At 34.8% G+C, this 17,439-nt stretch overlaps 1 protein-coding gene across 1 annotated transcript; it reads left to right on the top strand.

Annotated features, from left to right (window-relative positions):
- Positions 1-12,102: 12,102 nt before the first annotated feature.
- Positions 12,103-16,752, top strand: LOC138181814 (uncharacterized). The gene is made up of 3 exons (XM_069117073.1): positions 12,103-12,369; positions 14,614-14,708; positions 14,935-16,752. Exons 1-3 carry the CDS (start codon positions 12,103-12,105, stop codon positions 16,496-16,498), a joined length of 1,926 nt encoding a protein of 641 aa, XP_068973174.1. The 3' UTR covers positions 16,499-16,752.
- The last annotated feature ends 687 nt before the right edge of the window (positions 16,753-17,439 follow it).

Below are 17,439 nucleotides of genomic sequence, written 5' to 3'. Positions count from 1 at the left end.
ACGACTTTCGAAACTGAAGAACAAGTTTTATCAGTCATGTTGTCACTAAGAAAACATATTAGAATGTTAAAACAGATTTAATACGATACGATCGCTCACGAAGCATTATTGTGAAGATTTCATTGGAACAAGCATCGTTGTAGACAATGACTATGCACATATTTATGCAAGATATTTATGCAGATCTGACACATCACGTTAGAACTTAAGATTCTTACATTATACTAGACATTGAGAAGCAGAATATACTTTTTATACCCAATTTAAGTATCATAATTCAATTATTCAATTATATTCAATTATTCACTTTCTTGGGTTAATAGGGTTAACATAAGAATTAGATAGTTCACCCCATATAAATGCCTATATGTTTGTGATTGAAAGCATAGTATAAATCAAAACTTACCCATTGATGAAGAAAACGATTGATCGAGGAAGGCGAGACGTTCCACGACATTTGAGATATATCAACGCTTAATCGGTCAGTCGTGGGACATAGCGTAATGAGAAGAAAGTTTCAGTAAGAAAATGAACAAGGATTAATTGTAAGAGCTGCTCATTATGAAAAACGCTTTTTTCGATGGATCATTCGATCAGTTGACTCAATTTGATCTAATGATGATCAAAAAGTGATGAGTAAAAATTTACACAGTTCGTTTATCAATATTCACTTTCATGTGATTTTTCTACATTTAATATGATTTTTTAATATGACATGATTAATAGCACTAATATAATCTTTTAATACCATTTTTTCTATATATCCAAGATAATCTATGATATATTCCTCCTCATCCTTAATTTCTTTCAATTATGAACCCTTATATACAAAATATCGTTTTCTTCTTCTTGTATTATGTATCCTTTATATCAGTAAAGAAAATATCTTCTTAGTACAATATCAAATAAACAAAAGAAGATTTAAAAATAGATACAGCGGCAACATCATAAATAGGAATTGTATTATTGAAAGACTTATCTTTATATTTTCTCTTATGAGAAAGAATAATATAAAAGATATTTCAGATTTTCCTTTATAGATTTTACTTCCTTAAGATTACATTCCTGGTACTTTTGAAGCGCTATAAATACATAATAGCTTTCAACTTTTCATTTCGAATAATAATTACAAGCCAAATTAAGTCCAATTTGGTATGAAAACTTTCTCCATTTATATGTTCGTTACTGTATGTAGGATACATAACTTATAAATTACGTCATTCTATAGAGGGTTGAAAAATGCCGGAAATCAATCATGAAAAGCACAACCTTCTGTTTTCCTCATTACGCCTTGACCTTAATAGCGAACGTCGCTCCTTTACTTTCTTCATCGCAGTCTCACGGTAATTTTAATTCACGATACATACTTTTTCTCGCGCACGCTTGCAGGTCTCTTGTGTGAAGATATAGGAAACCGCTTTCAAACATTCTACAGGTGGAAGCATCCCAACGTGAGGCAGATGCGAGTAAATGCAATTATCATATAATGACCGCAAGACGAGTTGGAAGAAGAGCTTCGATCAATGTGTCGTTGGTTTCCACGAACGGTGAAAGTGCCGGATCCGGTAGTGGGTGCTGTGTATATATCCTAGCAGCATATTCGGAAAGCTTCAGAAATCTCGTGTTTGCGAAGAAGCCTAGATCGAGCATAGAGGCTTTTTTGGAGAATAGAAAGTTTGAGAATGATAAATGAAAAATGGGATTAATAGATGAGATAATAAGTGAGTTTGGAGAACATTTGGGAAGAAATGGATTTTGGAAAAATTTAAGAATAGGTAGATTTGGAGTAGGTTTAGGAGAAAATCAATTTTGAAAGCTTTTCAGAAAAGCAGACTAAGGAAAATGTAAAAGAAATATAAGGCCTTGATCAATACAGGGAAATTATATAAATATATAATATCCCAGAAGATATGATGTGGATTTTTACTATATTTTAATTAGAATTTGATTTAGAACGTGTAATTAAAATTTTATATACTTTACGATCGGTATAACAAATCTTACCTTTTTTTACACTTCTTGTGTCAGATACATTATTATATGATTTACAAATAGCAGAGTAATTGCTAGCTCGTAAAATTAATGTGAAGTTGTTTGCGTACTTTACTTTCTATGTTTCTAGAAAAAAAGCAAGTGTTAATATGATAAATCCAAATTCTCTTAAATGTGTTTAAATATATCTCCATTTCGAAAAAAATAATACGTGCAATTTTTGGAATTGTAATATTTCAATTATTTATACTGGAATATGTAGTTTTCTCAGTAAATCTTAGAAAGTGACACTAGATAGAGTTACCTGCAGGTTTGTAGGAATTTCTCTCGTGTTTTATGATGTCACTTTATCAGCATAATTGTTGTTTCCGCCGTAAAATCAGAGGAAACCGCTTTCTATAAAAACAAACCAAATTTATAAAATAATATTATGCATTTTGTAAAATAATTTAAACATTTTAAAACAATTTTTAAATTAAGAATGAAATATTATTATGTTTGATTCAGCTTAATCAAATTGATCGTATATTAATTATTAAATAAAATTAAACAACTTTCTTTTCGTTCATATGTATAAATGTATCCATGACCATTGCCGTAAATAAATAAATAAATATTAGTGACGTTGACCAAATAATCGAATTTTTAGAAATTAAAGCTTTTGATATTTTTGCATGATGAATCAATCAAGTGTCCTTGCGCTCATAATCTATTTGTAGCAAACCGAAACATCGAAAGTTGTTCATGCTTTATGTATGGCGCGGTACGAAGACATATACGATCACATGTATTACCCAATAGAAAGCGAATCGTTCATACGTTGGATTTGTGGCATTTGCGATCTATCAACATTTCTATCATAGGATTAATGACCGGTTTGAAAAAATAGCAAGCATCTTATCAATAACTTAACATTTAAATCTTGCGATACTGGTTTCTTCGTCAAGTCTAAAAAGAATGTTATTATGAGATGAATATGATAATGTGATAAATAATACTGATAACCAACGAAAAATAACTACAATACCTAATTTATAAATTTTTTACCTTATCTTAATTTCATTTCATATTTTTCTTGCAATAAATTGTATTTCAATAAAGCTGACATAATTTCATTCACGTACCATTCAAAACTTTCTGTCATAATTATAACAATATAATTGCTTGTAGGTATGCATCGAATTACAATTACATGCGGTTCTTTTGAATCTTTTCTTCGATGAATAGAGTTCAAGTGTTTCTTTCGAAAGCTGAGCATCGGTGCCTTTTAATCATTGATCAATTTTTCGTTCGCTACGCAGAATGCGAAAAGGCGAAAAGTACGGTGTCATGATCAGCGTTTACTCGGCAAGGCCACTTTCACATGGTTTGCCGCGATGAGGACGAGCAGGTATATATCCTTCCTTTGTTCATCCTCGGACTTTTTATTGAGAGCTCTTTTTAAATTTGCCTATTTCTGTGGCGAAAGTAGGGTCTATAGATTAGCGTGTTTAATACGTATCTATTGAAGATTTAAGTACAACTATAAATGTCTTCTTCTTGAATTTCTTCAATTACATAACATGAAAACTGAAAGACTATAAAACTTCGCTTGAAAAGTCAAGTATCATGGAACTTAAGTACTTCAATATTTAGGCTTTATAAGTAGATATTCCAGAATTCAGTCACAGTTAATGATTGGAAAGTTCAGGTACCTCGTTATTCGGGTATCCTAGAACTTAGATATTTTGTAATTCAAATATCTGAGGTGTTTCCATATGTAGATAGAGAATTTGAGTACCTATGTATTTAATGATTCGAAGATTCATTATATATTTTGTCATATAAGTATCCTGGAAATCAGGCATTTCAATATTTTTAAATTCAAATATGGATTGCGACGAATTTTATTCTATAAAAAATTTCGCAGTTGGTGTTTGAGACTTTAGGTACTTTGAAATACCTGGAAATTTTAAATTTTTAGTTGAGCTGTTGTAATAGTACACAAATATTTCATTTATAAAATGATTTGCACCCAAACGTTCAGTCCCATAGTAGAATAAACACGAAAGGACTATCGATAGGATAGTTACGTGAGCTGTACCGTAAGCGGATAACTAGTTTATTTGGTTTCGTATCGCATGTAACGTGGAATCATTTTGTAACGTGCATGAAACATACAGGTCAATGGTAATGATAGCTTACTTCGTTGCCCATTAGAAACGTAATTTCACCCAGATAACGCGCATCGCTGACCGCGAATCGAAGTAAATTTCACTTTCGAATTGGGATCAAACGCATTCTACCGCACAACCGTGTATCGTAATATAGTCGTCTTATTTACTATTTCAAGAATTATCCACTCTGGATTGTTACTTGAATAATTACATGTCTGTAAATACTAACTAAACAATAATTACGTCAATACTTGAGCTATTGAACTACATACAATTTTTTAATAAATAGTGGCAATATGTTTAAATCGTATTGTCTGCAACCAAGATCAGTATATATATGTATAGTCTACTATATAATTCAAACTTTATTTAAAATGGACTTTGGTTTGCTAAATTTATAAACTAAACATTGTCCCACACATATTCTGCATTTATCTTTCCTACTCATGCATGCCCTATCTTCATTTACTATGTATAAACTACTTTACTAATATTGCATGTTTCCATTCGTATATCTTATTTCCCGTTTCTATTCCTATAACTATTTTTATTCTTTCGTCTAGTACTTTTCTAATCTCTTTTTTTTCTTCATCTGTTCCACCTTTCTCAATCACTTTACCAAGAGCAATATTTGTTCGAACGTTTCATTATTTAATAGAAAATAATGACAACTCAACAGTATAATTTATTATTTTCTTATTCTAATGCTAATAGATTCTTTAAAAAGGTTTTTTGTTTGTTTTTCTATTAACATAGTACATCAACGTAATGTAAACCACATATAATTTAATGTCGACGATCAAACAGAATTTCTAGATCAGAACCGTTCTGTGACATCCAACTGAACACCCAATTAAACATCCAGATTTCACCTGCTCAGGGCACATCATTGATTACAGGAGTTGAATTTAACTTTCGAACTGAAATCGTCTCGAACGCATCGAGACACTGTGGGTCTATACGATGCAACCGCAGCTCTCTACCCGTATACGTGAATATCCCGGAAGTTTGACTCTGACAACTCGAAACATGACTGAAGACAGACGTTATAAAAAAGTTACAAGAATATTCGTAGAAATTCCGGAAGATATCCGGATAATATCTCCGTCGGAATTATACGTGATTATATAAGCAATCTGGTGGATTTATAATCTACGTAAATATGGGAAAAAGTTTACATCTGCTTGCATACAAATCATGCGCTGTTATGCATTATTAATAAGTTCCTTTCAGAGAAAGCGATCTTTATTTCTTCCTCGGACACATTTTTTTAAATATTACTTATTATTCATGCAAGTTGTAAGTTGGTTCTATAATAGTTTAAGGAGATATTGTTCAATGCTATCGAAGCGATGAAATCGAATAACTATAAATAACAAAAAGAACCTGTATAAAACATATTGAATATTGCCTCAAGCTTGAAAAGTTCTATTCTATTTTCTATTCTTTCCAGATTAAATGAAAGCTCAATTATTTAGTTCTACATCAGTGTTTATATTATTTAATTTAATATATGAGATCAATTAAATACCTAATATATTTTTTTAGTGGTGAAAAAAGCCGCCAAAGCTAAACAATTATCAAAAAATAAATTGTTCTTATATGTGATTAAAATATCTAACAAATATTTCCCAATATTTTTTAATATTTTCCAAATATTTATAAGATATTTTCCAGTATTTTCTATGGATAATTCGATCTTTGTATTGCACGAAAGTGCCATTAATTTCTTAAGGTGCCGGATGCATCCATGCGTACACCAGATCGAAAGCTCATGACTCCAGGCGATTGTTAATTGGTTCGATCACATTGCCGCGTTGAGATGTAAGTTTCACTTTCAACCCAGCACAGCCTGCACCGTCTTCAGATGCATCTTCAGCTCTCTACTCATTCGTTATAGCGGAAGCATGCACTCACTCGTTTACAAGTCGAAAACCGAAGGCAGGCACGCGTTGGTTTTTTCCTTGCCTGTTTCATGCTAAAAGGATGTACCACCATTGTGACTTTCCCATCGTGGAAATTGCCTGTTCGGCTGGGAAGCAGGAAAGAAGAGACCAAGTCACATGAGAAAGGGATAACTATCTGAACTCGGTGACCTGCAGGATACATGGGACACATTTCCTTCTTACTCAGCTGTTTCTATTTTCAGTGGCGTCGAATATTCGTAGAATTTTCTATTTTTACTCTGCAATAAGATAGAATATAATATTTGATGTTTCTTTCCTACATGTTTACTCATGTGTTCTTCTTTATTTCTGATATGATAAGTCATGAAATATATAAAATTTCCGTAATATATTATTTTCTACATAGTAAGGCGTGTATTTATTACAATCACTTACAGTCACATTTCGATATCACGAAGTAAAATAATGGTAGATTGGAAAGCAGGTATTATTCAAGAGTTTAATGACTGCGCCAATGCCTCTTATTCTTCCACATAGCTTTACTTACTTGAAATGTCAAGGAGCAATATAGAAATTCGCTAATCGTGAACGGGAAGATTTATATCTGTCACTGGTCAATGTCTCCTATAAAACTATTCTCCGGACAACTTCAGGTTCTTCGTGATTAACGATATTAACACGAAAAACTTAAAAATACATGGAAGAAAGAACCTGAAACTGAAAGAAAAAAGATGCAGTAAACTTTACCTTGAATCTCGAACCATAAAGTGAAATCTTTGTTACTTAATTTCGACGCGTTCAACATATAGCACATTATTTGGCATTCTTTTCATTTCACTTGCGCTCTTAATGTATGAAGATACATGAGCGATTTAGTCGAACGTTAAGTACAAAATATTTTAATACTACTCGTGAAGGTTAATGACAGGAGAAAATTCCATGGAATCAAAGCTTATTCAAGCGTGCTTGGGTAACCGGCCGTGATCTTAATAACTCTTCCTGCTCTCTGAGAACATTCCAACGTTCATATAGCTGTTACAATATGTGAAAGTTAATCTCGACGATTAGCGCATTCTGACACTCTCCACTGACAGTTCTGACAATTACGTTTTACGCCTTCCAACGCTCCTTTGTTCATCCTCATTTTCCGATGTCATTCAAGATCTCACCAGACAAGAGAAAAATCTTCAATGCTAGTTTCCTAAAATGTCGCTGGATTTCTGTAGAGAGTGGAACATCCGGTTTCTAATTTACGCTGCACGAGGATAAAGATATCTATCGAAGTGTACGCAACTGCGTGCCAGGAAATCGAAGAGGATGAATACGTAACCCGTGGCCCGAAGAAAATCCATGCAATTCACTTTCAAACAAGGATGTGACAATACCTAACGCTTTCTAATGAATAGAACAGATGCTTGTTTTAAATGTTTATTGTCTACAAGTACTAACTACACGATAGCAATTCAAGTACTTACTTCAGAATTCAAGTAATCGAAGATTCGGAAGAGAATACATACATGAGAACTTGTACATTGAAAATTCAGGCACTCTTGGATTTATGTATTTGAAAGTTCAAGTACCTACTTTAGCTACCTCTGACTTCAGACATTACAAAAATTATGTACTCGGAATTATCGATGTTGATTCAAGTATTCTTGGACTCAGATATACGTAAACTCAAGTATTTTTCGTACCGGATATATCAAAATTGATACGTCGGGAACTGAGATATTTTGGAAATTCAAATGTAGTACCAGCAACATTCATACCATATATTAATACACAAAAGTAGCGGAAAAATACATATCAAGCTTAAGAATTCTTTGTAATCAATCAATGAGAAGTTACGACGCTGTAAATTTTAAATAGTTCCTTTCATAATTTTCTTAAGTATGTATCTTAATTCCAGGATATGGACTACGAATGATGGAACACCTTTCACTGACTTACCCACTTATTAACAGGGGCGACCCATCGTATTTCTAGAAGCATTACGATTCGTAATGGAATGACGAGATTGACAGAAGTCTAGAGTAAGGCTGTTACATCAATTGCCCGGCGGTATTTGTTACTTTCACTAAACTTCCACACGCCGGAACTGGCAGATATTCAAAGGATCTAACATTAACCGAACTATATAACGAACGACAGCATATACCAAACGTTCTAATTGAATATCAAACACAGTTTTAGTTAAATAACACTTGTTGAACGTTCGGTGAAAAAAAATACTATGAAGTTCATCAACCGATAAAACCCTACAAAATGATTCGAAAGTTTACTAAAGTTTTCCATGCAATGAGAAATAAATCTTCGCAAATAAGTAAATAATATTAGTTCTGATTGAAATAAAATCTTAACAGGGATACTCCACATTGAGTTGCTTTCTAACACATTCTGATGTCTTCACGCACAATTTTTCTTTCAAATCACGTGTGCCACCGATAGTGCACGCTACTATTATACTTATCTGACAAGCGTTGAAAATGTCAGAAACATGAACGGAAAGTTCAGTGTGTACTGAAGACAATACACGTGACACGAAACCTGTCAAAGATCATATTGAGCACTACATGAAATTTGGAACTTAAAACGTGATAGAACTTTCAAGTTAAACATAAATTTCTTTGTTTACTACTAGCTCAAGATCACAAAATATCGTTACAAATAGACTGCGGGTTTTTATGTAAATTTATATTTTAGAGAGTATAGTAATCACAAAAGTAGAAAAAATAGCAAAATGGAAAGTTGTTTTACCTATCGAATATTATAAAAAGCACTATATTTTATATATGTTCATATATTTATATATTTTATATATTTTTTCATATTATGTAATGTGCAATTATGTACTGTGCAGTTTTGTATTTTCTAATTCCCTATATCATTCGCGTGGACACTTTAATTGGTGAAAATCATGGCGAAGCATTAATTGTTAATGGATGGCGGGTAACAAGGATTAGGTAACGCGATAATGTTTGTTTATATGGACATGCGAACGTGCGTAAACGAGCGTACGTGTATGTGACCATGTAGTATGAAATCACCACGGACACCTTTCACTCCCGAGAAATTACATGGACAAAAAATCAAAGACAAATGAAAAATTTTCGAAGTAAAGGGACGTAATTATATCTTGAAGACTAACGATACTGTAATCATTTAATTTTACGGACAGAAAAAAGTTAGGATGGTGTACGAAACATTAAAACGTGTTCTTAGACGACTACACGTGTTCCTGTAGGTAGAGTAACATTCTGATAGAGCAAGTTTTATATCTCTGCTTTTTAGAGACGAATTATTTCTTTAGAAATTCTATTTTCTTCGCTTTCTTAAAAACTAAACATTTTTAAGAATTTTTTGAATAATTAGTAATGAAATTCACTATAATTTTTATTTTTTAAGAAAATTCGTATGTCCTTTTCCACCGCTAATAGAAAGCAAACACATTGTGGAATCAGAAGAGACTATAAGCTCGAAAGACATCGTGCATAAAATAGGAAGGATAAACATTCATCTTGCATATCTGCTTACTCGTTTCCTCGATTATTGCCAACTATTTGATATAGAGATGCAGTAAATAAAATCACCAGCGAAGAAATTTGTGTAAAGATTTAAATCCCCATTTAAATTACCTATTGTTTCAACGAAAGTGACGGGAACATCTTTCCGAGTGAACTGTTGCACAGACAAAGTAGGATAAAGTATCACGCAATGCGAAACGTATTCTGTTCTAAATGAAACGAATATCATAAATACTTACATTACTCCTTATCATAAAGAGCAATTTTCTAACAATGTGAGTTTTAAAAGAAGAAGACAGGTATTTACATCTTTTTTCTTTCATAAAGTTTATATCACTTCTCCATACTGAAAATAAGTAACGTAAATATTAATATTATTCTTAATTGCAGATTAATTTGTTAATAATATGGTACCAATTCTTTTATCTTTCGTGAATAAAACTTTTCTTTCTAACTCTCAAAGAAGAAACTAGAAGGAAGACCTAGTTCTACTTCTGATAAGAACTAAACTAAGACACCGTTTCCGGGAACGTGAAGCAATCGTTTGTTTTTCATAAACCTTTTTACCGGAGCACGTAACCCAAATATCGAAGAAGAGACATTTCGAGGAGAGAGACTACCTTGAGGGACGAGACGTTTAGAAAGCAAGCCGTAGGTATTTGCCCATAAGTCGACCATCTGGAGTGCAAATACAAATTTCTAAAATATTTCGATCCTCTATTTACCGTCGCGCCTTTGGAACGTCTCAAACGTCCTTTTTTTACTTCCACCCACGCGCCAAATGATACATGACAGATCTTCTTCTCCGTTTCACACTCCTAGACATCCTTGCTATAATATATATGTACATACATCAATATTTGCGATTGCTAACTCTCCCTCTAAAAAATAGGAAATTAATTAGTGAAACTTTACCAGATAACAGCCAATAAGTATTTATTCCGCGCCGGGCTTTTAAGTTGTGACACGCAATGATGAACGTAGGAAGAACTGAAAGTTAGAACTTAATAAGAAATTCTAAGAATAATGGCTTTCAGCTTTGAACGTTCAGGTTGGGCCTTTTTCTCAGGGTCAAAAGAAAATGCTAGTATCAAGCGGAAACTAATATCGCAGACGCGGAGGAATGGTGAAACGTCGGTCTGGATTGTTCTCGCGTACGGGTTTGAAAATCTGGAGCAACCGCGCGACCAAATGATTTACGAACCGGAATAGTTGGAACATATCCTAGCAGTTTCGTTTGCTTTCAAGTGTTTGGCTTCGTAGAATAAAGAATTCACTTTCATCCTGCGAATACGTGTACCTGTCGTTGCGTATTTCGCGCGAAATTAGACAGTTATCACTTCCAGCTTGGCTCGCAAACCCAGTGGTGTAGTACAACATATTCACATACGAAATAACTTTGGAATACGTTGGATGGAATCGATATCCATTTCAAGTCACTAATACCAAGGTTAAGTAAAATAAAGACTTCATTGTCTAATTAGAGATATCTACTTTATGACATTTATTATTATTTATTATCGTTCACTTATTCTTACCATATTTCAGATTTTGCATCATTTGTGATGATCAAAGTGCGTCACCTGAAAATGGAACCAAAGTAAAAGAAATTATCATTAAAGTGAAAGAAATATTTTTATATCATTTTTATTGAGTATGCTTTCTCATAACTTATTTCGTTTCCTACCTTCATCGTCCACTTTTGTTTCTCTGACAGCCTCATTTGTGCTATTATTCTTTTAAATTACATATATTCCATTAAATTTGGAATGTTGACATATATTTCGCAATTACTAATGGTTGAGATCTCAAAGAGGTAACAGGAGTCGTACCTTTTGCATTGTAATATTTTTTCCCACTTTAGCGTGAACTTTCACTGATGCAGCCGTCTGTGATTATGAGTTTTTCAAATAAAACGCAACGCCACCATAATCCGTGTCCGTTGTTTCGTTTCAGACAATTAAATCTTGCGAAAGTATGTAACATATAGGAATGTGAGTCCCTCTTCCAAGGAGCAAAATTGTATTGTACATAAAATTGTATATCTTGAACATATTTCGATCAATGATCTTGAGATATTAGATTAAATAAGAGATTACTATATTTCTGTTTGTCTCGTGACTGTTGAATAACTGAACGGGTAGTAAAATTGCGTAAACGGAATCTCATTCGGAAGTTGATTTACCCAAATCGTATGCGTAATTAATGAAACAGAACGCATTAGAAATCATTAATGAATAAGGACGCATCAGGAAATTTATTTTCACTCGATGTAAAGGCGAAACTACGATTGTGCCTAGCAGCAACAATTAGTTCCGCGATTTTCTATACGACATTTTTATGAATATGTACTTTTCCTTATTAAAAGAAATTACGGATTAAGGAATATAACTAGAGATTCTATAATTTATGATACAAATTTCTATTTCTACATTTCCATTATTCGCAACACCTTTTTCTTCAGCTCTTAAAAATCCAATTCCTTTTAGTCTTTTACAGGTAGAGAAACTTTTTCCTACTTTAATGTATGCTCCTCAATCACTGAACCAAGTGGCAAAATTTGATGTGACGTCGATCGTACGCCTTCCGGCGCTTATCAACGATGACAGGATATGTGAAAGGAAAAACGATGCTGGTCCAGCCGTGGGGCCTTCCAGAAGAGAAACCAGCAGTGGATGTGAAACGGTTGGATGTCCCGAAATCGGTCCGATCATACAAAGGAAAAAAATTTACATGAAACACAAAGTGGCGCCGATCGATCTCTTTTTGCCACCACTTTTCCCTTCTCAGGTAATCTGGAACATCAGGTATAACCTTGCTACATAACCTTGCTTACCCGTGAACTTCGCCTTCGCTGGACAGAGCCGCGTAAATACCAAGAGAACGAAACCGTCAGGCTCGCCCGACCGGATCGCGTTCCCGATCACTTTCTCCGGAACGATAGCCCATCGTGGTATAGTATAAAGTAAGATCGCCAGTCTGCTCGTGGGAGGTGGACTCCGGCAAGGAAGAAGGAGAGCGAACGTAGCGATGGGATTAAGTCCCTTCTGAGCTCTACAAATTATTTTATGGATGCTTTTTGTTAGCGTTACTATGAAATATGGAATAGGATACTAATTATAGAATATACAATATCAATTATGAGGAGTAGAGGATAGGTAGAACAGATTTTGTAGTGAAATCAGTTGTGGAGATTCCATTTGAATTTTGTAAATAGTTATATGAGTAAAATACATATCATGTACAGTATAGTATCAATATTCTAGTAATATTATTGTTAGGCTAAAAATTTTGTGTGACATGTATAACGACATTTTCTGTCATATTAATTTTCCTAAATAATATAGTCAGTATCTTTATATTAAATGAAATATATTTAATTAAATTAAATTATGTTAAATTATGTGGTAAATATATTTTCATCAAAGAGAAATAGGAAATTTTAAATATCTGCAACATGCTAAATGGAAATAATATATGATATATATAATTTAATTGATTAATAAATACAATATTCAAAATAGAGAAACTCTTACTCAAAAGAACAATTCATTCTATTAATTCCATTATCTCAAGTTCTACATAATACATAATATAATATATAAATTACGTTTTCTATTATACTGCCCTGATTATCTCCAAAACGACTACTTAGTTTAAAGAAGGAAATAGCATTGAAATTTGAAATATTGTAAATATAGATCCACAAAAAAGGAAAACCTTAGAAGAACATGATAGTACCTTCATGTAACAAACTGTGGTCAGCCAACAGAAAAGAATAAAATCGGTTCCATCGCTAGGTAGTCAAGTTACGGGCTTTCCGTAACGTCGTCCCCTCGGAGCCCACCACCATCGTGTCTCGATTTCCTCTGACTATGTGGACTGCCTCCTCCACCAGAACGATTTTACCACCACCTTCAGCACCTGGCCCAGGCGCACCATGACCACGAGTCACCTTCCGACGATAGCACTGGGGGAGAATACGCGCCTATATAACAACGGCGTTCCGCTGATTGGACGAAGTAACTTACGTTTTCCTGCACTTAGGGAACAAGAGTACGCGGCCCGAGCCCGACGGGCGGCATTGCGAAAAATATGAGGATTCGCCCGGGATGCGTGGTTAGTTTTTCTTTCAAAATATTTGTTTCGATTAAGTTTCTCGACCTTATCCACAAATTGTGAATCTTTTAACTATCGTATCTGAGTAAGGTGGATGTTCTCGAACGATTTCATCGTAGCAAGGGTGCAAGCGAAATAATCGGTGATGTCTTTGAGATTCGTCATATCTGGAGTAAGTAGCGAGTGTCATGATTGAAGAATGGTGATCGACTTGACTATTAAGATCATCGTACTTGAAGTTTCTGGTAAAGTAATGTTGATTACCATTTAACGATTGGGCCAACGTTAGACGCTCCAAGTTATTTATCTGAAAAATAGAATCTATGGTTAATTTATATGGTACTATGTAGATCGTTTTTAATCATTTTGTTGTCCAGACATAGTATAATAAAATATAGGTAAAATGTGCATACTCTTCATGAATAATCATAAATCTAGAAAATAATATTTAATAATATAATTTAAGTTTTAAAATATTTAATATTGCAGAAACATTGAACTAGATATTTCTGTTATTTATTATAATTTTAAACGATCCTGATTTCTTCAATGCTCATAGTATTTCTCCTCAACCATGTATAACAATTCGAGAACAACGATGGACAGAACCGGAACTGTAGGGCGACAGTCACTATTTGTCTACAAACGTGTTACTTGATTATCGATTGGCAACGAGTTTCGAAAGTGATGTACCATAAACGAACAGCGGTTAAAAGTCATGACTAGAATATTACCGTAAAAAAATAAAAATTTCTCCGTGTCTTGTATTGTATGTTTCAGTTTTCTTATCAAGATTTAAACGTAATTATATCTGGAACTCAAAAATAGTTAAGGCAGACGGCGTTAAATAGTGACATTTGCTAGCATGTTACTTATAGAGAAATTCTGTAATAGCTGCAATTACGTTGTTCACAGGCTGCACTAGTAGTGCTACTGCAAGCCGCACTTGTGGCGAGCAAGGCAGTGGATCAGAATCAACTGCAAGAACAGAAGTCTCAGCAACAAATTCCGTAAGTATACATTTTATTATTTTTACTAAATACATAAATAGAATTTCATTAAAATCATTCTTACTATATACTATTTCTATGATTTTTCAGAATAAAAATATTTTTCTTTTAAACAATTCAAATACTGTAGTAAATGTCATAGTAATACTATAGCAAATTTAAATTCAAATTGTATCAAAAAGTATTTTAAAATTATTATAGTTTTTTAAATAACTTTTGAACATAGATATGGCACAGCGGCACAGAAGAGATGGGGTGATAATTTGGGAGGTCATGGTGGCGGTTTAGCTACCGGTTACGATGGAGATCTAGGTGGTCACGGTGGAGATCTAAATGGTCACGGTGGAGATCTAGGTGGTCACGGTGGAGATCTAGGTGGTCACCTTAGCGCTCACGGTAGTGATACAGGAGATGGTTTCGGCCATTCTGGAGGAGGTGGCTTTGGTCACTCTGGCGGTGGTGACATTGGCGGTGGTTTTGGTCATTCTGGAGGTGACATTGGCGGTACTTTTGGCCATTCCAGTGGAAGTGATGTTGGTGGTGGTTTTGGTCATTCTGGAGGAGATGGTGGCGATGGAGGCAATGGAGCGCTCGAAGAACACCATGACGATCATCACCATCATCACCACGATCATGGCTATTGGAAGAAGAAACTGATTTGGAAGCCAGGATGGAAGAAAATCTGGAAACCAGCAAAGAAACAAATTTGGAAGCCCGCGTGGAAGAAAATTTGGAAACCCGTGTGGGTACCAACACAGAAGGCAGTATGGAAAGACATTCAGGTGCCAGCTTGGAAAAAGATTTGGAAGCCCGTGTGGAAGGAGATACAGGTCCCAGTGTGGAAGGATATTCAGGTACCAGCCTGGAAAAAGATTTGGAAACCCGTTTGGAAACCTATAAAGGTGCCAGCCTGGAAGGAAATTCAGGTGCCTGCGTGGAAGAAGATCTGGAAACCGGTTTGGAAGGAGATTCAAGTACCAGCGTGGAAGGAGATTCAGGTACCAGCCTGGAAAAAAATCTGGATCCCTGAATGGGTGAAAATCGGCATTCCTGGTGAGCACTTCCACGGCACCGATAACCATGGATGGCAGTACACTAGTCACGATCTGTGGAAGAAGAAATTGATATGGAAACCACTATGGAAAAAGTATTGGAAACCAGCGAAAAAACAGATCTGGGTACCGGACAAGAAGCTGGAGTGGGTGGAAGCCTGGAAGCAAATCTGGAAGCCGGCCAAAAAACAAATTTGGGTAGATGACAAGAAGCTTATCTGGAAGGAAGAATGGAAGCAGATTTGGAAACCATCCAAGAAACTTATTTGGGTGCCTGATAAGAAGCTGGAATGGAAAGAAGCTTGGAAACAGATTTGGAAGGCTGACAAGAAACTTGAGTGGATACCTGATAAGAAATTAGCCTGGAAAGAAGCTTGGAAACAGATTTGGGTACCAGCTTGGAAGGAAATTTGGGTTCCAGCATGGAAGAAGATTTGGAAACCAGTTTGGATATCGGAATGGTTCCCTGTGGACGACCACCATCCCCATCACCATGGTTGGGAAGACCGAAAAGATACAGAGACTCAAAGTTCTCAGATAGTTCCTTATAGTTCTGATGCTGCTTCAAAGCAGAACGCTCAGGCTCAGCAACAGCAACATCGAATCGACGAGAACAAGGTTAGATGGGATAGATCTTCGAAGACTGAAGCTCCATCGATCAGTCAGGACCTGGTGCCACCACCAGCATCGAAAAATCAAAGCGGTCAGACAACCAACTTTGGGTTTACCAATCACTGATCGAGCAGTATAAAAATCTATAGCTTGTATAAAAACCTATTCAAGAGTATTGTAACATAAGCCGCTGTATATATTATCTTAGTCGTATAATAAGTTGTAGAGAGTTAAGTTTTCGAAGGATTAATCGACTGACACGGCCCTGACCCTAACGCGTTCTATCTTTATGTATGTATATTTTCTACTCCCCCTTTTTATACAATGTTGTTGTTACTTTTGTTAACCGATGCCGTTACAAATAAAGTTGATTAATATTTTGTTAAGGCAATTTTGTTATTATTTCACCTAATTATCACACATATTTTTTAGAGGTATTACGAACGAAGATTATAGAAAATTATAGTAAGTCTACATAGCAAAGAAAGAAAAGCCTAATAAAGAAAAACTTCCTATTATTACAAATTTTCACATGGCATTGCTCCACGTTAACTAAGTAATATATAAATTCCAGAACCTACTTAAGATTAGAACATTTCGCAAAAGCAAGAATTAAGTAAATATTTGCTACACGAATCATCGACAAACATAACTTCAATATTTTCTTATAGTATTTCTTCTCGCTTCTTTTTCAAATATTCTACATCCAAATCGTAATCTACACTAATACGCCGGTATTACCAGTACAGTTTGTTAATACATATTTCATTAACACCATCGCATTTCGCTTCGTCATCCGAGGATCCACTCGACATGACGCAACATGGCCACGCGGTTGTAGCCGCCGCTGCTACTGCAAAACCGGAGAAAGTTCGAATCTGTATGGAAGGAAGTCGTGTCGGGTTGTATATGGGAGACCTCGACCGTAGAGAAAGTATCCGTGCACCCACACATATGAGAGTGGTACGGCTCACATGCACTCAGCGACATAAATTAATTCCTGCCGCTATACTGTATTCTCTTTGAGTTATCCAACTGCTTTATAAAGCCGGGTCTGCACCTGACGA

This window comes from Bombus flavifrons, chromosome 1 (genome assembly GCF_040668555.2).
Source record: "Bombus flavifrons isolate JBK064 chromosome 1, iyBomFlav1_principal, whole genome shotgun sequence".
Taxonomy (NCBI): domain Eukaryota; kingdom Metazoa; phylum Arthropoda; class Insecta; order Hymenoptera; family Apidae; genus Bombus; species Bombus flavifrons.
The sequence above is the reverse complement of the archived record's forward strand: the minus strand, read 5'-3'. Positions and strand labels throughout refer to the sequence as shown.